Here is a 23,278-nt window from a genome sequence, read left to right on the forward strand (position 1 = left end):
GGCTGTTTCGGACTGCCACGTTTAATCCATATCACATGGACTGTCTCCACAGAACAAACGTTTGTTCACTACCCTAGGAGACCTAGTAATAACCTCAAACTTCCCTTATACCTGTGATGCAGCATTTGGTCACTGAGTAAATGTTTCTTTTAACCAGTTTTGGGCAATTTTCGAAGTGTAAATTAAGCTTTTCACGCTTAAAATGGTTAATCCTGGAAAATTGTTTCGTGTTAAACTGTTCATACTTCACAGTGGATTAATTATCCTGGGTTTTTTTTTTTTTTGCGTTTATTTCCAACAAAATATACATGTAACATTTCAAAAGATACAAATGTTTCATATATAATGCTGCTATAAAATATAATAAAATGTCTAATTCCATAGCATCATAGAATCATTAATAAGATTTTTAACATCTGGTATTGTTAAGGATAACATTCATATCAAAGATATTACGATAAAAAAAAATATTCACATGTTAAGAAAGAAGAAGAAAAAAAAAAACAAGAGTGTACGTGAATAATCAAAATAAAAAAGGAATTTAATTCTTTGTAAATGTCCATAGTTCTGATTGCTTTGCGGCTTTAAAGTCCTTGTGAGGTTTCATGGTAAATCTTCATGTCAGCTTTGAAATGGGTTATATTGGGTATTCATTTATACCATTCACATGTAATGTTTATGTATCTATAACTTACCAAGTAATATAAGATTTAACATTAAAATGTGACTCTTGTCTATTTCTTTTTTTGTCATAATAAAAAAAATCATCTCTTTCCTCTATGTTAATTTTAATTAGGCTATTATTCAAATATGTACAATCTAAGTTACATTTGACCGTGACGATCGAATTTGCATATTTTTGAGGTCAGTGGAATTGTTTGGACGCTTAGCTCGCGACGAAACCTTCCTAAAATTTATTTTTTGCTGCTATTGTTCATCGTTTTCTCTCTTTTCTCTGTGTATAGACCCACACACAACTGGATTTTAACTATTTTAATATTTAGTACTATTATTGCTCTTTTTAATTCGCCCTAAGTGTAGGCTACTAAAAATGTGTAATTTGAAAAGTTTTGGTTGTGAACATGTGGACGTGGGCAGTCGTTTCTCGAAGATCGAAATCAGTTCTCTGCCTCTGTCGATGACGTCACTCAGTGTTTCAGCACTGCTGCGCTGTCCAGCCTCTCTAACCAGACTCTCTCCACAAACGCTATTCGGGTGTTCGTATCCCCTTTACGGGACAGCTGGCAAAAAAACTCCCGGCTGCCGCGCGAGACTAACTTTCATCTCAATCGATTCATCACTGCAAACCTAACAATCTGTGATAGCGCCACAGAGCACATTCTGCTGAGATTGTGGAAAGCGGATCGGTTCCCGGTACCGCAGCAGAAGTCCAGGAAGGGGCTGGCTATGCTTTTTCTCTTGGCCTGAATTTTTGGGGATAGCGTTTTGCTGCGTCGCTGTCCGTGACATTGCGGTTGGGAGAGCCGCCGGTGGACCACGAAGATGGCGGAGAACGCTGTCAACACCGCTGTCAGTACAACGACAGGTGAGCGACTTGCGCAAAGGTAACATTCTGTCTGTCAATAATTCAGTAAGCGTACCTGCGGTGTTTTGTTAGCGTGGTATTGGATGAGTAGGACAATGATTCACTCAGAGATATGTTTATGCTTATCTAGCATGCATACTAGCTTACAGTGTGGCGATGAAGAACAATGACTGACGTGCCCAGTTGAATTATTTCCTTTTCAAAATGCTTCTGTCTGATCTGGCCGACAAAAACCGCTAAAGCTTCTGATTTATTATGCTTTCACATCCTAACTGGCTGTGCTCCACTTCTTTCATTTAGTCCTATTACCTTTTGCTTTTTTCAGATTTTTTGTTTCATACAATTGCCGGTGCGACTCGCTGCAGGTCTTTATTGTTTGTACGTTTATCATCCTCAGATGGGGCAAGTAGCTAGCCTACATTATTTTTGTACTGCGTTTCATTTTCATGGCATGGGAGGCTCTCGAAAGTTGACGGGGCGAACACCGCCCAACACTATAAAGTCAAAACTCTGATGAGATTAGAGCCGGTAAGACTAAACCACGTCCATTTGCCAAATTAATTTAATGGAAAATCGATGAAGAGAGCAACATCCGGCTCAGGAGCTGGCTTCAGTCTAGCTGTGAGTGAATGCGTGTGATTTAAGCAGCATCTGCAGAACTGTCCCTGTCCTACTGCATGTTACTTAAGTGTCCTTAACCAAATCTAAATAGTGCACTTAGTGTGTGCACTAAGTATTTTGACAGATCCCTCTTAAGTTTAAGATAATTATTTAGACTTACTACTGTATATACTATAAAGTTATGTAGACTTTAAAGAACTGTTCAGTGTTCACAGAAGGGTTCTTTAGGGAACCCAAAATAGTTATTCTTTTGCATCGCTACGAAAAAACCCTTGCGGAACCTTTATTTTTAAGAGTTTACAACAGTTAGAGTTTTATCAGCCACATCTAAACATTTCGGTTCTATGATATAGTGTGTTATAAATGTGACAGAGACCAGCTAGTAGGAGCCGTGCAAGTAAACCTTACTCCTCTGGCCTCAAGAGGCACACTAGCGACTGAAACTGGAGCCTGTTATCTTTAGCGCCCTTGTTAGCTCGCCCGCCTCTCATGCCGGCAACCTGGGTTCAGAGTAAGGGCGAGTAGGACCTTGAGGGGCTACATTGGTGCCGTGACCCGGATGGGAGTGAGGTTTAGGGGGGTGAGTGTAATGGAGGCCAGCTAGTAAGAGCTGTTGATAAACCTCACTCCCCTGGCCTCAAGAGGCACACTAGCTAGAGGATATATATATATTCATTCATGGTCTTTATTGTAGTGCTAAGTAAAGACATCCAGAGAACCTACAAAATGATTTATTTATAATTATTTACAATTATTATAAAAACCCACAGTAGTTGTAGTGCTGTGTTGCTTTATTCATTGTTCTTTATGAGATTGAGCTCACACATTCTCAGTCAGCTTTATGTGCACTCTCTGATTCTTATAGCAGAGTGTGTGTGTGTGTACTGGCCTGGGAATATAGATTTGGAAGCAGAGAGAGAGAGAGAAAGGAAGGAGACAGAGCCAATAACGGACACCATCATGAGTGAGCAATTTATTTAAAAGAACCGTCATGCAGAGGAAGGAAAGAAGATCGGAAACGGAACATAACTGAACTAAAAAGATTTCAATGCTGTCAACAAGGAAATAGAAAATAAAGTAGACAATTTAAGAACCATCTAGTTATTTTTAGAGCCCACTGCACTTTTCAGGTCAAGAAATGTAATTTGGTTCTGTACTTAACAGCCTAATATATTGATTGTCAGTGGATTGTTTATTTCAATGAGTGTTGTTTATGTGTTCCCATGGGTGCAAATCTTTGTGGATAAATAATATAATGTCTGACTCTATTAAGTGACTGTGAAATGACTGATTGTGTTTGCATTTAAAGTTTGGGAATAGATGAAGCAGAAGTAACTAGGCCACAGCTTCAGATTTATAATCTAGTCCAGAAGGAATCAATGGTCTCTTCTTTCTGCTAGACTCAGAACATAAACAAACTCTCTGTTTAGCCAACCTCAATTTGTTTAACAGTAATTCTGTAATGCTCTGTCTGCCATTTGATATACTTATATGTGTGTGTCTTTATAACTCAAGTACAATATCTCTGTTTAACAAGGCCAGCTATGTATGTCAAGGTCTTCTCAAAACTGAAGCTTGCCATTTCAATCAATTTTCACCACGATTGATGTGCTCTCTATTTCTCTGCAGTTACCAAAGTCATGACATCACCTTTAACTCCGGAAAAGAAATCTCAAAGCAATGGCCATGCCTCACCAACTTACCAGAAAACCAACCCAGGCAGCCCTTCTATGAAACAGAGTAAGACCCTCCTACACTTTGCCCAGTAACATTAAAGTTGAAATGTTTCGTTTTTGTGATGAATCAAGTAGAGTGCAGACAAGTTTAGGTAAGCCAAACTACCAGTTTGTTCAGACAAGGTGGTAGAGGTGTTTGGAAAATCAGTTTGGAAATAGTAATTTTTTTAAAAGATAGGACAGCGCAGATGTGACAGAAAAGCATGGGGCAGAGAGAGAGAGAGAGAGAGGGGAACAGGATCGGCAAAGGACCTCGATCCGGGAACTGCGCTATATGTCGGCGAACTACCCACAAGGCTATTGGCACAGACGGAAATAGTCAACATTTTTACAATTCTCTGCTGCTATTGATGCAGAAGTTGTACACTGCACCTTTATTAAACTATTAAAGTCAGTTCTTCAATTCTCTGGGAATCAAACCCATGACTTTGGTGTTGCAAGCGCCATTCTGTATTTTTTAAGCTACAGGAATGCATTTATTATATTATATTATATTATATTATATTATATTATATTATATTATATTATATTATATTATATTATATTATATTATATTATATTATATATGACTTTTGGACAGATATTATATTGTTGAAAAGAGGTTGATTGCAGAATTAACAATGGCTACTAATGAACTTTCACTGACAAGGTTTTCTTCTTCATCCTCCTCATCCTTTATCTTCATCCTGTCTGAAGCGGATGCACTGGCCCCACCCACTGTCACAGAAAAGAAAACTCAGACCAATGGGCATGCTTCACCTTCACGCCATTCGGCCAATACCAACGCATATGCAGGTAAACAATGTAAGTCCCACCCTTTCTGTTTGTGTTGAGTGGACATCTTCCAACTCACCTGACTGTTTTTCTAAAAGCACAGGCAGTGTAAAACCTGTTTAAAGAGATAAAGTGTCTATTTTCCTTTGTTTTTATGTTTCCCTGTCACTCTGTCAAAGATTTGGAGGGCTATTTGAAGACAGATGATAGGATGAGGCTTGCCAAAGAGAGACGTGAGGAGAGGGAGAAGAGTTTGGGTAAGTGTGTCTGTTTATGTCTCTGTATGTGTGACTTTTCTTTAACGCTAGACGCAGTGCAACGCAAATATCTTGAGATAGATTTTAAAACAACTTTGAAAAAAAACCCCCGCAACTTTGAAGCCAATTGTGAAGCTGTGTGTGAAATATCAATTTTCACATTGATATAACCTTGATGACCATAATATTTTATCATGCTTTCATTGAAACAATTCTATCCTTTTCCCTAGTGTTTTGGTTTGGAAATATATCTTTAAAGAACAGAAACTCTTTGAGTCAAATTGTGAAATGGTCTAGTAAAGTAGTTCCCTAATGGTTTGGCCATGGGACCAATATTTTCCCAAGGTCATTAAACCTCGACCCAGATTTGTAGGAATTTGAACCAGGCAAATTTATTTCTCAAAAATGGTCGACACACACAAGTGCCTTCCCACTTTACTTAACATACATATAAATTGTAAGAATAACACTGATGAATGAACATTAAAAGGTAAGGCTAATAAATAGCAGTTTTTGATAATACAATAAAGTAAGTTACTATGAAAGTAAGTTAGTGTGATCATCAAAAATATAGAAAATAACATGAAGTGAACATAAAGTGTTTTTTAGGGTCAAGGTTATAGAAGCTAGTTACACTGGTATACACAATACTAACATGAACTGTTAATAAAACCTGCATTCAAAAATCCTTCACAGCAAACACAAGATGTACCAGTTACGTAATTTATTGGTACTTTTTGGTAATTTCATAACTTGCTAATTGACAACATAACTAAACACATGCCCAAAATTTCATGTGATATACAGCGCGTGCAACTAAAGAGTGCGTGCCGCGAGCACAGTATAAAGTATGACAGGACAGAAAAGTTTGTTTTACTGAGGTAAGAGACTTTTTATTTTGTAACAAGTTACGAGAAAATAATTCTAGAATAATGACACTGACATATAGCCTGACAACATCTCATACTGAATCAAGACAATGTGATTTTCTCATCTGATGGTCTAGTAGGCTGATTGGGGAGACACAGCTTTCCCCAGCGTCTCTGTGTATTAGACAGTTACAGCGGATGAATGGTTTGATATTTAATGGTGACTCCCGTCCTTTGTACAGTTGTTTGTAAGAAGTTTAAGATGTATGAACTTGTCCACTACAAACCAAATCTACCTAAGGGTACAATTTAACCCATAGTAACCTGTCCTGATATCTAAACAACACAATGCTAATTGCCAAAGATGTTTGTCCACTTTCTACATAGACCAACAATTGAAAAAATGGTGAATGTACACAAGAACATTCCCTGTGAGAAGCTGTCAGTAACAATGATGAGCTCTGAGTTGGATGGGGTTTTTTCATAACAAGCCAGAATGTAGTCAATAGTTTCTCTCGCTCTTTCTCAGCTGCACGGGAGCAAGCTATAAAGGACAAGGAGAAGCGAGCACAGCTGCAGTATGAGAAGACGGTGGAAGAGCGATGGAAGCGGCTGGACGAGCAGAGACAGAAGGAGGAGCTTCGCAGGGCAGCCGTGGAGGAGAAGAGACGACAGCAGCTAGAAGAGGAGAAGGTCAGAGATCTCTAGTCAAATCCACCAGTCCTAGGTTAATGAGTCACTGGAATTATAGATACTGGTTTTCTTTTCATTTGAGAAGGACACAAGATAATTGTGCTCCTCTTCCCTTGACCTTTCGAATGTAATTTTCTCACTGATATGCCTGATAGGCCAGGACAGTAATTTCAAACATCCCTTGTGATTAATCTCAAATAACTGTAGGACAGCTACACAGCCTGTATTGTGAATTATTTTAGGGCTGCATTGTGATTAAAACCATCTGAATTTAAGAAGAAAAAGAAAAAAAGAATCACACAACTTTTTATGTTGTGTGAAATGACATTTTCAGCAAGTGCACTGTATCTATGGAAATTAATTCCTGCCTTGCCATGTAATATCAGCCACCCACAGGGCAGACACGATTCTTACACACTCATTTATCTGTTATGAGCCTGCGAGTGTTTACTGGGTGTCGTGGCTTGTGATACTTCTCCAATCAGAGGGATTTGGCCAGATCAGATCAGACTTTATTTTAATCCTTATCTCTCGCTGGGCTGTGGATTCATTATTCTTCTCAAACACGGCCTTCATCTACCACACAGTCAGCTTTCACAACTATGTTCATTTTGGAAAAGCAGATCCTGAAAAGGAGTGGGCAAAGAAAGAAAGAGGAACAAGGTGGCATGCGGGGGAGGTGATGATGGTCTCAACAAATGTTGCTGGAACCATTTTCATGGATGCAAAGCAAACACAAATGAAAGTGTAAATAAGATGGCTGAAACTTGCTTTCTGAATAGTCATGTGAATATTTGAGTATACGACTTCCTGATCATGTGGTGCTTATTGGCGCCCTTTCTATTGAAGGGAATGAGTTCCAGTGCTAATCATTACAACCTGAAATCCTAGTAAAGAACTTAATGAGGGAAATTTAAAGTTAAGGTTATAGGTAGTATCTTGGTCGGTGATGTGCCATTTTTTAAAGATTTTTTAAAATGTTTTTTAAAGAATTTTTTTTATACTCACCAAGGCTGCATTTATTTGATCCAAAATACAGTAATTTTGTATTTTAATATATTTTAAAATGTAATTTATTCCTGTGACGGCAAAGCTGAATTTTCAGCATTATTACTCCTGTCTTCAGTGTCACATGATCCTTCAGAAATCCTTCTTATTTGGTGATAATTCTGGTGCTCAAGAAATATTTGTAATTAATATCAGTGTTGGAAACAGATGTACTGCATTTATAAAAAATTATATTATTAACAGAAAGTTCAACAGAGCAGAATTTATTTGAAATAGAGATCTTTTATAACATTATTAATGTCTTTAATATTACTATTGATCAATTTAATGCATCCTTACTGAATAAAAGTATTCGTTTCTTTCAAAAAATAAAACATCTTAGCCCAAACCTTTGAACGGTGGTGCACATGAGTATGGTTCTTTCAGTGCATATATCTGTTCATAGAGTAGTTGTGCTAATATTGTAAATATCCATTGGTGAAGTGAGTGTCTGGTGTTTCCTGTGCTGTAATGGCACACACAGGAGCGTCTGGAGGCTCTGATGAGGAGATCACATGAGCGCAGCCTGCAGCTGGAGAACAGGAATAAACGCTGGGTATGGGGTCCCAACGGCACCGCCCAAGGTGAGTGTAATGAACACACATGACATTGGATGAAGAAAAGCAGAGACTTGGTGGAGGGGAGTGAGTAGTGATGGAGTGAGAATGGTAGGAAGGCACTACTGCGATTAAAATCTTTCATGAAGTGGTGGATTGAGACCACTCATGAAAATGCTTTTATTTTGCATTTTTCTAAATTCAATTTAATTTATTATTAAAATTTCCATCTTCATTTTATGTCATGAACGTTATTTATTTATTTTTACATAGTAGTTAAATACAAGATTATTGGCTTTAAATGTTTTTTAAATGCATGTTTAAATTCCAGATAATTTTTTTGAGGTGACATTTAAAAAAAAACATGTACATTTTCCACAGAGCAGTTGCATGTTAAGAAGCTGTTGTGCAGCTACAGTGCAGCGTCTTTGCATTTGCATGGTTTTGTCTGGGCTTTAGGACACAGTGTTACTAGAGCTGAGCTCAGGTTTCATAATTCAGCTCATCAGAGAGGAAAGACAAGCAGGCATGAGTGAATCAGCACTTTCTGTGAGCTGCGCTCCATCCTTTTGGCTTGATTTAGATACAGGCTCATTAATTGGTTAAGAAATTGGTTATTGATTTGGAGCCTTAGATTTAATCATTTAAAAAGCTAGGGAAGTTCAAAAGGAAAAATGTGTGTTTGTGCAATATTGAGGTCATTGTTGATTGTAAAATAAAATAAAATTTCAACATTATGAAATTATTTATTTATTTTAAATTGAAAAGACATCTTAAATGATTAAGTTACATTCATTAATTTAGTGTGTGCTTTTATTCACAGTGATATTTGAACGATTCATCTTAAGACACAATCATCCTAATTCCTGTTGCTTTATGTTTTTCCCTAGAAATTAAGTGTGAATGCTTATTGAGAGCGCTGAGATGATTTCAGGACTTGCTCATAAAAGTGTGTTCTGATTTGATGATTGCAGTGTGTATGTGTGTGTGTGAAGGACACAGGTTTTGAGTTTGAGTATGTCTGAAGTCAGATCAGCCCTGCTCATTGTGTCTGGCTGCTATGCTTGGAGAGCGCCAGAGGATGTGGTGAAAGTGTTTAGGTGTGTGTGCTAAGGTACACACACACCAACCCAAAAACACACACTTCACCTAAGGGTGCCCAGTCTGTCCATAACGCTGTGCTGTTTCTGCTGTGCTCTGCCGTGACCCCATCGCCCAGGTGACTGGGAGAATGCCCCGCCTCCTCTCTCTGCTGCCCTCCCCCATGACCTCGCTGCCCCCTCTCCTACTGCCATCGAATCAGGCAACGGTATGAACCCTAAAGCTGGCCTTTTCTCACCACCTTCTGCCTCCTGTCCCCTCAGATTGACACCATTCTTCTAGTTTTTGGTTTCCATCCCAAAACTCTAAACCAGCCTGCTCTCCTTCCCTGGTTCCTGCTTGAGCACTTACGGGGCTAAATGGGGTAAACGCTTGCATAATATCCAAATGTGACCCAGTTGCATTTAGGTCTCAGACAAGAGACTGCCCATTAACGCTATGTAAAATTAGCTGCCTTGAAAATGTTTTTAGATCAAGAGCCAGCAAGATAAGGGGATGACAAGAGAAGGCTGCTTTCAAGTATGAGAATGTCCAAGATTTTTGTTTTGCTGAGCAATTCACATGCTGCTATACCTATTCTGAATGTACAGTGCCTTGTAAACATATTCAGGCCTTTAGCACCTTCTCTCAAACACTGAATTACAAACCCTTTATTTACATTCAGTTTAATGTGAAAGCCAAAATTAGTTTAATTAGTGGTGGATGCTATGGCAAATACTAATGCTTGACTTATGATTTTTTGCCTGCCGGGTGATAAAACAGGTACAATTTTTTAAATAATCCTATTACACTAAAGGAGGGATATGAGCCATATATAAGGACCAGACTAACACAAATATTTAGGAAAATTGCATATAACATTTCCATTTGGAAAAAAGTTTAAGAAAACAAATAAATGTGATGCATAATTTCAAAATGTATTCATTCAAATAACTTAGAACATGATCAGTTTATAATCATGTTTATTCAGTTAAAAAGTATGAATATGAATCAAATATGGCTAGCTAAGGAACAAACTATATTCAATTATAGTTAAAATATATGAGATTGAAATAAATTGAATTTATTGATGATAAATATATAAACTTGTTCATTGTGTATTTAAAACACATTCAGTTTGCATGTAAGGGTCAGAAATTTCATTGCAAATCGAATGCATAAATCTTACATTTAGAATTTAGGCCTAAATATTTTTAAGTTTATCACACTTGGGGATGTTTTTCTTTTTTTACTTGTGTCAATACAAAACCACATAGAAATCACCCCAAAAAATCTAGGAATTGCTGAGCAACATGCTAGCAACCACATAGCAACACCCTAGCATCATGACAGCATGTTTTGCACAGGCTTGCAATGTAAAAATACCCCTTAAGCAAATAGAGCCTCGTGAAAATCGCATCTTTCTGATAATCTGTGGCACTATTTCAATATGGTGGTAAGCTAAATATAAATATAAAATAAAAAAACAAAACAAAACAGAGAATAGGAGAATTGTTGAGTCTGAATTCTTTAGCACGGCGCTGTATATTTATTGTGCACTTGCTCTGCTCAGTACTTGGTTGGTGAAAGTCAAAGCAAATCTGAATGTCAGTGTGCTGCTGTGTCTTCTTGTGAGTTTTGTATGATTGTGACTTTACATTTTTTACTAACAACTTCATTTGTGTGAACCAGTACTTTAATCACAGCTATGGTTATTTCAGTGTTGAAGTGTTGCGTGTGCATGTATGTCTGTACATAGGTAGTTTTTCTTTCTATTTGGAGCTCAGCAGGCATGGTCACAATAGACTAAACTACACAGGCAGACACACACACACACACACACACACACACACACACACACACACACACACACACACACACACACACACACACACACACACACACACACACACACACACATCCATGCGTATATTAACCCTCTCAGAACCCCTAATTGCCCTTCATCATCATGTTTTCTATATATCCTAATTAGGTTTGTTAGAAAAGATGCAATAAACTATCTGAATTACCTTAAAACAGTAGTTCACATGAAATAGATTTTCTGCCATTAATTGTTCAACCTCATATCAAGGTCAATCTAAATCTGTGGAGCTGTATGCTTCTGTCTCTTTAACATAAAGTTTTTAATGCATGTTTAAAAAAGAGGCTTTGGACACACCTATCCAAATACATCCCTCCATCTCTACATTCATATTAATGTTATGTCAGTCCCATCCATCCAATTCATCCCTACCTTTTTCCCCTTCATTCTCTGCATTCCTCCATCCCTCTCTCTGTCAGCCCGTCATGGTCATCTGAATTCTATGGACAAACAAAAAGTGAATCGTCTCCTCACACACACACACTCCTCACTGGCTCGCTGTAACAGTGCTGCAGAGATGCATCTGTCCTGCCTGCGCTGCAAAGGTAACACACACACACACACACACACACACAAACACACAGACACACTCCGCAACAGGTGTATTGTGTTGTGAAAGCTTGGAGCTGAATTACATCTGTGTTCATTTGTGCCACTGAATGTTTTTGTTTTCTTTGTTTCAAATAACCAGAGTGTGAATGTGTGTACACGTGGCTTACTAAGTGTTTAATGTCAGTTTACGCTGTGTAGACAAAATGGTAATATTGATAGATCTATTCTGACTGAGAAATGCTCCTATGTCTCTCCCATTCAGTGCCCCCCAGTCCTCACAGGTCACCTTACCGAGGGTCACCGAGCCGCCGCAGAAACAATCCTGTGCCAGCAGAAGAGTCCATTGGAGCTGTCAGTGCCCCCAACACCCCCAAGGTCAGGACATACAGTATCTGTTACAAACTCAAAAGAAGCTCACCTCTTCTGTTTTTAGCTACTGTTTTTAGCATACTGTCCATTCAGACATGCAAATACAGGCAATAAAACACTTTTATCCTTCTATTGTATATTATCTTCATTATCACTATCTATTTTTTATGTTCATTTTAATTAAGAAGCTTTTTTAATTTGATTTTTAACACTCTAATGACAAATTGAAAGAAAATGGAAGAAAATTTGCCCTATGGTTTCACAATAAAAAATAGAACAGAAAACTATTATTTCTTAATGTTTTATTAATTACTCCTCTGATTAAATGAATTTATTATTAAATGTCTCATTCATTAATGCAGAATTAACATTTGGTGATATTTTATCAATGTTTTGTATAAATGAATCTACCGTTTTTTTTGAAAGATATTAATACAAGGACACATTTAATTGATCAAAAGTGACAGTAAAGACATTTATAATGTTACAAAAGATTTACATTTCAAATACTGTAAATGCTGTTCTTTTGAACTCCATTCAGTAAAGAATCTTGAAAAAATATATCAGTTTTTCACAAAAATATTAAGCAGCACAACTGTTTTCAGCATTGATAATAATAATAATATATAAAAAATGTTACCTAAGCATCAAATCCTCATATTCAAATGATTTCTGAAGGATCATGTGAAACTGAAGACTGGAGTAATGACGCTGAAAATTCAGCTTTGATCACAGGAATAAATTACATTTCAAAATATATATTCAAATAGAAAACAATTATTTGAAATTGTAGAAATATTTCATAATATTTATGTTTTTACTGATCAAATAAATGCAGCCTTGGCATGCATAGGAGACTTATGAAAAAAATGAAGAAATCTTGGAAATGTATGTCAAACCAATTTGATCTTTGAATAAAAACATCAAATTAACTTCAGAACCAAATTAGACCTTCAGAAATATACAGTAAGGTTGATATTCTGGAAAAACTTGGAGAGGAAATCAATAGTCAAGTGGGTTAAAACAGCACATTATTGGTTACTTTAAAGACTGCCCTTTTGATTTCACCAATGGAATTTTTCTATAGTGTTTGTGAAAAATGACAAAGCGAAGGAAACTGGTATGTTGCCATGTGGCAGCTGTGTACCATAGAGTGTCATGTGTTATTTGTGTTTTTTGCAGAAGGAGAGATTGCGTAGAGACAGGAGGACTGGCTCTCCGGCCACAGGTTCACCAGTGAGGCGAGCGAAATCTCCTGCTGATGTTACCCAGCGCTCTGCCTCACCTGCCACACCCAAGTAACATACACACGCTTATCTATATATATTATATAGGATGCTAGCAAAGTGATCTCCAATTAATTACATTTTTATTCAGTACTCTGCTGACTATAAGTATCTGAATCAGCTGTTTGTTTGTATGGTTGAAGGTTAGTGCCTAAGAATCGTACTCAGTCACCATGTACAGTGCGGCAGTATCCACCCTCCCCTATGAAACACAGACCCGCTACACCAGTCAGTGACAACAACAGGAAGACACAAGACAAAAAAGCAGAGGACGTCAAAAGTCAGGATCCGAAGGAGGGCCCTAACGATGAAAGTTTGGATAAGGCACCAAAAATGGAGACGTCTGTTTCCGGCAGACCTCCTCCAGAAAATCACACTAATGGGGCAAAGGAGAAGAAAAGTGTTTTGGAAAACCAACAAAAAATGAATGACAAGATGGAGACCCCTGAGAAAAACCATCACAAGTCAAACTGTAATGATGCGACTGCCAGCAAGTGTGCAGGTGGGTCTGAAACCTTTAACACAATATGACCTGCTGCTTCAGTACACTAGTGTAGACTCACTCAAGCCATTTTTTGTGGCTTTTCATATGTAGCTTATTTATAATATTTTAATGTGCTACTTTTTGTGTGTTTTGTTTTTTATTTGAGTTGCATTATGTGCTGTTTTGGCACCGTTGACTGGATTACCATTCATTTGTTAAATTAATAATCTTATATTTTGGTGTGCGTCGGTCAGTTCATCTTAAATTAATTGAAGACAAATATAAAATACAAAAAATACCAAATACTGTTCAGTTAAAATAAACTAATTAAGATAAAACAGAGGCTAAAAAAATAATCAAGTGAGAGGAAGTAGTATAACATTCATTTGTAAAGCTTTTAATTAACTGGATTATCAAAAATAGCCATTAATTACTACATGATTGTGTAATATATACATTTTTGGGTTAAATTTTAAGGAAAAAAAAAATTATATCATGATATATACTGTTGCTGTGATATAAGATTTTGGTCATACTGGATACCACACATGGCCTCATTAGTATAAAATAATTACTACAGTATCTAATTTAGGAGTTTGGCCCTAGAAAAAGGGCCTCACTTTTTACTTATTTTACATTTCATTAAACTCATTTTAACTGCAATTATATGTCTAATTTGTATTTATGCTCTTCTCATTCACAGTGGCTTTAAATTGTGAAAATGGTTTTACTCTTGCTTTCACTCTCTGACAGATCCTTCACCGGTGAACTCTGCTGGCAAGGTGGTTGCTGGAACGACAGATGCTGAGGAGGCGTCTCGTCTGCTTGCAGAACGCAGGCGTCTGGCCAGACTGCTGAAGGAACAGGAGGAGAAACAACGCAGGGAATTGGAGGAGCAGGAAAAGTGTGTGTCTGTGTGACTGATGCTGTATTTGCTGCCAGGCGCAAGTGTTTTTTGCTAGTTTCAGCCCGACGCAGTTATCATTTTCACGTCCTGCGCTGCGTTGTTTCAAATAGCAAATGCATTTGCGCCCATTTGTGTGCCCATGGGCGTGCTGGTCTGAAGACGAGGTGTGTTCAGACGCATTGTTGGCGCGTTGCTATTTTGAGGCAACTGAAATAGACTGTGCCATTGACCAACTGAAACCTGGTCTAAAGTCAATGGCGCAATATTTGTTTTGTTATTTAAAGAGTGCGTTAGTAATGTGCGCCTATAGGTCGGCCCACAACGCGTGCACACTCTGCTTATCACACACACATGGATGCACAGCAGCACACAAACATGCCAAATATTAAAAATAAAAGGATTACAATGTAAAAGATTATTATTGTGTACATAAAGATATGGTGGAATCCGGCTTGTCCCAGGCATAGATGGTCTGCTTGCGCGCTTTAAAATCGTGCACAAGCAGATCCGTTACCTCTCTGGAGAAGCATTCAGTCTTTCTGTTTGCAAATTCCGCCATGTAAATAGCAATCTGCCATGGTGCTAGCATAACTGGCTTTTAAAGGGAATGAGAGATGAGACTCTGGTTGGTTTATTGCACGTTACGCCCAAAACACACCCATTACTCATTAAGAGAATTGGGACAACCCTTTTAGACCATGCGACGGGCACGACGACCAATTTTCCCATCGTTAAAGGGGGGGTGAAATGCTCATTTTCACTCAATCTCCTGTTAATCTTGAGTACCTATAGAGTAGTATTGCATCCTTCATATCTCCAAAAAGTCTTTAGTTTTATTATATTTATATAACCTTTATATAGGTTATATAACCGGAAAGCTGTACCGAGTCTTTCCGGAAAAAATCGAGCGTCTGGAGGCGGGCCGTGTGGGCGAAGCCAGAGTCCTAGAGAGAATCCGTCGATCTGGGCTTTGTTTATAAAACATTCATCGTTGCATCCACTGTTCCTAACGCTGGGTTCTTTGGGAAGCTGAACATGGTAAGCTTTCCCTCACATCCAAAAACACACTTTGGAGACACTATGCAGCGCTGCCGATGATTTCCTGTTGAAGCGCGTTGATGTGCGCGGTCTCGCTCTCCTCTGGTCGACGTGTGCGCGGGCGAGCTTTTCCGGGAGAAATGCTCATATAAGGAGTTCCACTCTGGTCTACGTCATTAGATCCACGGTCGAAAAAAAACCAGCAGAAACTTGTACCAACCCGGAAGTAAGATTTTCGGCACAGAAATTCTCCGTTATTCGTCCAAAATATTTTTTTAAAACTTTGCCCATGTTAAGCATGAGAATCCATCTCTTTAACACTGTAAACAACTCTGAATACATGAAACACCATTGTACCCCCCCTTTAAACTAGCAAAAATGGATTCGGACTTGCCCTAAGTGCACTTGGGTCGCTTTAGACCATGCACTTAGATTGTTAAAATAGGGCCCTTATAATGAGTATGCGTTGCATAACAATGTTATCAAATGCGCTACAAATTTGTGGGGTTTTTGTATGCTTTTCAATTCAATTCAAATTCATTTATATAGTACTTTAAAAATCACAAAGTACCAAAGTTCTAAACAATTATAAGAAACTGAAAGATATCTTATTAAAAATAAAAGAGAATTAAAAATACTTAAAAGAAAAAAAAATTGTTAAATACTTCACCAGAGTGATGTTTGAATGTCACTTGAATACAATACAGGAGTGAGGTTTTAGTGATGCTAGAGTGACATTTCCTCATGAGACTGTGTTGTTCTGTGTTTGATTTTCAGGCTTAAGAGTGAGCAACTTAAGAAGAGGCAGCTGGAGGAAAGAGCTCGACAGGAAGAGAAGACTCGTCAAGCAGAGGAGGAGAAATGTAGACAAGAGCAGCAACTGAAGAAGAGAGAGCAGGAGGAGAAAAAACAGAAAGAGAAGGAGCTCCAGGCCCAGATGGAGAAAGAGGTCAGACGATTTAGAGTGAAATGACTTTTTTCAGTCACTGGACCAAAAAGCATTTGCTTGCAGTTAGATTCCAAACTTCTGAAGAATGTAAAATCCTGTTTGCAATTGCATTTTCAAAACCAAAAACAAACATCTATCTGTCTATCCATCCATCCATCCATCCATCCATCCATCCACCCATACATAATCTTTTCAGTTGTGTCTGTGTTCAATAGAAAGAGGAGGCAGAGATCCGTGCTCAGAAGGACACTGAGCGTCAGCGGCAGGAGAGAGAACATTTCAAACAGCAGGAGGAACAGGAGAGACAACAGCGAAAAAAGGTAGTACAACCAGCAGCAAGCCACAGTAAGCAGTTTTGCAAAGATCAGCTGTATACTACACAACCCAGTAAAAGAGCAGAAGCCGTAGAAGGAAAGATTACATCACATAGAAATAAACTGTAAACACCAAACCACACTGACCATTTCATTCTAGTCGGTGAACGTGATTTCACCAAGTACAACATTTACTCCTTTCACTCTTATTTCTTGTATTTTGCAATAGGAGTCAACATTAAAAAGTGCTTACATTTTCTTGATATCTGCTTAAATTCTTTGCAGAGAATAGAGGAAATAATGAAGAGAACCAGAAAGAGTGACGGCGAGATGAAGGTATCTGTGAGAAACAGTCCACCCATCAATTTTAAATTTACAACTGTTTAGCGTGACATCTAAGCTGAATACTGTATATGCACTCTACTGTAGAGCAGGAATGTGTGACTTCTAATCAATTAGGTAAAGCATTGTACAGCTACATGGGTTACCATCCAAATGGATGTGATATGAATAGCCCTTTTTCAAGTAGAGAAAGTAGAGCGGAAATGATTGCTCTGAAAGGTAAAGTAACAGAATGACCTAATATTCACACAGAGAGAGGATAGCCCAGAGCCCCTATCTCCTGTCTACCACCCTGTCTCTCCACCAGGTAGGACTCAACCCTGCTCTCTCTCACACTCACTCTCACACACCAACATTATTAAAACCTATATTAATAACTACATTTTAAATTATGATAGAAGGTGGGTGTTGTTTCTATTAGGATATGTGTGTTACCCATGCATGTGGTTTCCTTGTTTTGTGAATGCAGACTGGGTATATACCTAATGTGTCAGGCAGGCCTGCTGGTATTTTTCCATCACTGCAGTATCTACCGCAATGTCAGGAGAGGGCAGTAGGGGATCATATTCTCTGTCATGGGTTGTGTTCAAGGTGATCTATTCAAAGACTGCACAGACTAAACTTAGTCTGCTCTGTTTTACATTGCAGGCATCTGTGTGGTTATGTGACTTTGGTTAAAGGTTTAAAGATCCCCCCCCCCCCCCCCCCCCATTGAATTAATCAAGTGTCAGTAAAGATGTTTAAATTGTTACAAAAAACTTTCATTTCAAATAAATGCTGTTCATTTGAACTTTCTATTACTTAAAGAATCCAGAAAAATTGTATCAGTTTCCACAAAAATATTAAGCAGCTCTACTGTTTTCAGCTGTGATAATAATAAAAAATGTTTCTTGAGCAGCAAATCAGCAAATTAGAACGATTTCTTTTTTTTTTTATGTAGTTCAATTACAGATAAGTACAATGCAAAATGTACAAGACAAATATAGGGCATTGTGGTACAGAGTATGTAAAACAGAGAATAACAACAACTAGTTAATAAATTCTTATTTTTTTAATAAGCTTTTTGTTTTGTGATCTCATGTTTGAAAGGGTTTCAAAGTATATTGTGAGATCACTATTATAAAAGGTAATATATGAGGGTTTCTTTTTAGTTATTTTTGTCATATGAATATAAAACTTTGGCAAAATAATTAAAAGATTAATAATATAATTGAGTTTTTCAGAAAAATATGGGTTTTTAAAAAACAAAGTAAAAAGTCATGAGGTTCTAAATTAAGAGTTCTGTTTAATAGAATGATTTCTGAAGGATCATGTGACACTGAAGACTAGAGTAATGATGCTTAAAATTCAGCTTTGCCATCGCAGGAATAAATAAACTCATATATCATATATTAAAATGGAAAACAGGTATATAAAACCTGTTTTCTCTGTATTTTCGATCAAAGACTCTTTCAAAAACATTAAAAATCCTATTAAATATGTGTATTTTATGTTTGTTTTTCCCCATCTCCCTTTAAAAGTGTGCCTATGACTCTTACGGCCACAGCCATAACACAAAAGAGGGACATCATAACATCATTTATTATCAAATAGAAAATAAACATAATTGTGGAAGGAAAAAGAATCGGGGATAACAAAAGAGAGCGCAACAGAACCGCCGCTGAAATCTGAAATGCCGCCCAGACATGGCAATGGGGCTTCTTATATCCCTCACTCACATGGTTCACAGGTGCAGGAAATAAGTTCCTAATAAAACAAGCACACACATAACAAGAACCCTTCCGCCCCCTAAAGGACAGACAAATCATTACGCAAAACAAATCAATCAAAAATACATGCACATGTAACAATGACATAAGTTAGTATCTTGCTGGTTTACTAACATGAGATTGCTTTCCTGTCTTTTGCAGACTAATATCAGGCTAAAAATATGATTCATTATTATAATAGTCTCCAACACCTCTTTTCTTCTCAGGTGGTAACCATTTGACCTCAGGTGCTGAGGTCAAACCTCAGGATAACATCATGCAGACAACCTCTGTGCATGGCCAGACTTACAAACTGGAGAGTGAAGGGAAAAGACCAGAGAATGGCTGTACGAATAAACAGATGAAGTCATGCTCAAATCCCTCCTTGAACGGCCAAGTAAACATCAACCATACTGCAGTGAAAACAGAAGAGAAAGGAAAGGTAAGTGAAGAAAATGCCAAGACTATTAGACAAAAGAGTGAACCGGTGAAGACCCAAAGTTTACAAGTGAAAGAAGAGGTAAAGCGAGAAGACACATCCACAGCAACGGTGCAGGTAACCCCGCTGAAGAACTCGCCTGAAAACACAGTAGCAAATATTACGAGTGTGTTGACTACAGACAGCAAACCCAAAGTTTCCACCCCAGTGAGAGTACCTGCAAATATGCCCACTCGCAGCGTGCAGGAAAACAGCCTGACCAGTGGAAAAAGCCAAACTATCACTCAGTTGGCCAAACAGGAGGCCAGTAACCAAGTGAAAACACCTGTAACTGTGCAAATGAATGGACAGGCCACAGCTCAGGGACCCAAGAAGGATATCACTGTGAAGAAATCAGACATCCCTCATGCCAATGGACAGGGGACCTCAACGGTAACTGTCCCACAAGCAAAGACTCTCACTCAGGCTGGTGGACATATGATAACACAGGTGAAATCAAAGGATGGAGAGAAAGATCACCCGCCCTCTTCCTTGACCCCATTGCCAGAGTCAAAACCGCCTCTGCCTCTTATATATCTGGACACTTTGGAAGGGAAGAGTGGAGCGGCAGATGAAGTGCAGTACATGGAGGTTAGGTGAGTTTGACACAATTACTGTGTCAACAAACCCTGTACACTGGACTGCCCTATACACTGACCAGGTAGGAACTGCATCACAGTAAAACAAAAGGTTAAAAAATGAGAAAGAATAGAATTATGTATGTCCACTTTGTGATTTTTATTTACACATAATAATACTGAATCTGAAGCAGCCTAAAACAAAACAGCAAACACATGTAAATAAAACAGACAAGCAGACAGGAGATGCATATTACTCAATACATTATTTATGTTATTTATACATAAATATTGAGTCTATTTTGACAAAATATTGTTTCAAAACAAATTTCAATGTGAAAATATCATTCGTGATATGTGAACACTTTTTTTTATATATATAGTTGATATCTTTGGTATCCATTTATTTGTTTCTGCTTTTTTACATACAGCTGACATTATTCTGACTAAAACATCTGGGGGTATGAAGCACCTCAAATTTACTGGGAACATTGTCGTCTAATTTTATTTAATTTTTTATGTTTATTTTGTGTGTTCTCAGCCCCGTCTCGAAGGAGGAGTTAATCTCCATCCCAGAATTTTCCCCACTGAACTCTCCCCAGCAGAATGGAATGAGTAACATGCGTGCTCTGGAGGACCTGTTGGATCTGACGGGGCAATTAGCTTATCCCAGACTGTCTCCTGCTGCCAGCCTGGGCGACTTCAACAAGAATCTTATAGAAGGGGTCTGTAGCCCTGGATCTGACTCTAAACTCATCCCTAACAACCCATCAGCCTCTGACAAACACCATGTACAATAAGGTACAAAATCGGTTAAAATAATTTGTGTACTCATGCATACAAATAGACTGTAAGCAAGAATAGATATTCAGTACCATTCAAATGTTTGGGGTTGTTATGATTTTCTTTATGTTTATTTTTTAACAAGGGTCTTAAAACAGTAATATTGTGAAATATTATTACAATTGAAATGAACCATTTTCTAATTTAAAATATTTTACAGCTAAATTTTCAGCATCATTACTTCAGTTTCAGTGTCACATGATTCTTCAGAATCCTTATCAGTATTGAAAACAGTTGTGCTGCTTAATATTTTTGTGGAAATTGTGATGCATTTTTTCTTCTGGATTTTTTGATGAATAGAAAGTTAAATAGAACAGCATTTATTTGACATTATAAAAATGATCACTGTCACTTTTGATCAATTTAAAGCAATCTTGCTGAATAGTTTCTTTCTTTAAAAAAAACAAATCTTGAAAAAATAAATAATTTTTTCACGATTTTAGAGATTGACCAGTTCCAATATTTTCATATAGATACACCCTTATAAACATGATATATTATTCTGCTCATTTAACAGGTAACGGGACAGACTACATTGGCGCATCTGACTGCAAAGGGATAATTGCTCATCACTTTCAACAGAAAAGGAAAGAGTGGAAATGAAGATGCAAAGAAGGGAGAAACTGCTGGGCATGAGTGTGAAATTCGTCTAGTTTCAATGTTGTCCTCGTTAAAAATGATGTCCTTCTGCCTTTAATCTTTACAGCACAAAAACCAAGTGTATTGAAGCCCTGGTTCAGTATTACGTACAGAATTTAACTCAAGCGTGAAGTGTTCACTAGATATGCGTGTTGTGTGTATGTTTATATACAGATTTGGATGGCCACAATTGCTGGTAAGAGGGTTTGGACAATACTTTGAAGGTATCTTGGTCTCTCAGGCCAGAGTTCAACATTTTCCAATAACATTGTCATCACTGGATAGAGACAGAACACTGATTGGTTACTCATACATTTTAGGCATCATAAATGTATGAAGTAATAAATAGTGTGTAATATTAACTCTTTGTAGTTAGAAATACTTGATAAAATGTTTCTTTGTCAGCCGACTCTTTCTCATTGGTAACAGTATTATTATGAAATGTTTTGAGTAATTGCTGTATATTTTAAGCTCAACTAACATCTCCTGCATTGCATCGCATAACCTGCATTGTATTGAACCCCCAGTTTGCTATTGAATGCTTATAACACAGGACATTAGTACATTAGACAAATATGACCATCGACAAATACAGCATGTATATAAAAAAGTAAAGGCAGTAAGCCCATTTTAAAGCCCTAGTTTACCAGTAATGAACTCAATATTAGTGTCAGATTCTTCCTCCGGTGTCATCACTGTGCTTAACAATGTAGTTTCAGTTCTTTTGACAAATGTAAACCAGTTATATTGGAGTCCTGACTTTATTCCTTAACATCGAAAAAACAAAGTGTTGTGGTCCAAACCAAAAAAACATTGGTGTGCTTTTACTTGCCTAAACACTTCAATAGACTATGGGTATTTCAGGTATACATGTCTGGAGTGGGTGGGTATGAGAGTTAACAGCTTTGTTGTGTAATTGTTCTATATAGTGTGGATGCACAGAAAAAAGCTTACTTGAAAAACTGTATGATTAGCCTGCAGGGAACTTCTAAACTTCTCCAAGCGTCTCCTCTTCAATCTCTAAATACAGTACAGCAGTGACTTCAAGTTGTGATTACTGTAGATGATGTGCATGGTGGCATGAGCATCAAGCCATAATTATATGCCTAGAAACCAATAAACTGTCTTTACCAGGTCACGTGTCTCTTAAGATGTTTTTCTTTTTTTTTCTTCTAGTATTTAATATATTTTAAGCCCAAGAATGTAGAAAATATAAATAATCAAATAAAATAGTGTATGACCATTTCATGATTTTATGCACATGTAATAATTAATAGTAATTATGGAGAACTATTTTTAGGCACACTTTGAACAAGACAATATATTATATTTTGTTATGTAATAAATGCAATGATAAGATGATCATCTTTCACGGGGTAAAACCTTCCCAATAAGCTAGCAACACCCTATACAGGTAGACCAGTAATCTTAACCTAGCCCGCTTCCATACTGTATATTCTCTTTAATGTACATCAAGTAAAGTACATGCTAAATCTGTGACACATAGTTAATTACCACAGAAAATAACTACTTTATGAGGTGATAAACAGCATATCACAAATGCTGTCAATTAAACTGTATTTAACCCTGAATGTTCCTTTAAAACAGAGGATTTTTTAGTCAAGAGCTTCAGACTGAGGGGCACAAACAAAGTTAGAAACTCTCGCTGAAATGAAGTTAATGTGGGGG

General features: G+C 37.5%; 1 protein-coding gene across 5 annotated transcripts; it reads left to right on the forward strand.

Annotated features, from left to right (window-relative positions):
• Positions 1–1,110: 1,110 nt before the first annotated feature.
• Positions 1,111–22,726, forward strand: map7d2a (MAP7 domain containing 2a). 5 transcript variants are annotated; one of them, XM_079873033.1, is made up of 18 exons: positions 1,111–1,546; positions 3,797–3,907; positions 4,600–4,698; positions 4,857–4,934; positions 6,333–6,496; positions 8,028–8,127; positions 9,320–9,409; positions 11,877–11,989; positions 13,166–13,281; positions 13,413–13,771; positions 14,507–14,657; positions 16,476–16,647; positions 16,863–16,967; positions 17,247–17,297; positions 17,556–17,610; positions 19,279–20,125; positions 20,649–20,908; positions 21,468–22,726. In XM_079873033.1, the coding sequence occupies exons 1-17, from the start codon at positions 1,504–1,506 to the stop codon at positions 20,905–20,907; spliced, it is 2,913 nt and encodes a 970-aa protein (XP_079729159.1). In that variant the 5' UTR covers positions 1,111–1,503; the 3' UTR covers position 20,908; positions 21,468–22,726. The 5 variants fall into 5 exon arrangements, with proteins under 5 accessions (XP_079729159.1, XP_079729162.1, XP_079729158.1 ...); XM_079873032.1 differs by having other exon boundaries at positions 1,404–1,546; positions 4,600–4,707; XM_079873034.1 differs by having other exon boundaries at positions 1,503–1,565; positions 4,600–4,707.
• The last annotated feature ends 552 nt before the right edge of the window (positions 22,727–23,278 follow it).

Source organism: Squalius cephalus (genome assembly GCF_949319135.1).
Source record: "Squalius cephalus genome assembly, chromosome: 5".
Lineage (NCBI taxonomy): Eukaryota > Metazoa > Chordata > Actinopteri > Cypriniformes > Leuciscidae > Squalius > Squalius cephalus.

Excerpts from the sequence above, each read along its gene's own strand:
- map7d2a (XM_079873032.1), top strand. The coding sequence starts at position 1,504 with ATGGCGGAGAACGCTGTCAACACCGCTGTCAGTACAACGACAG. Across the intron at positions 1,547-3,796 it reads CGCTGTCAGTACAACGACAG|TTACCAAAGTCATGACATCA; the intron begins GTGAGCGACTTG and ends ATTTCTCTGCAG. Across the intron at positions 4,935-6,332 it reads GGAGAGGGAGAAGAGTTTGG|CTGCACGGGAGCAAGCTATA; the intron begins GTAAGTGTGTCT and ends GCTCTTTCTCAG.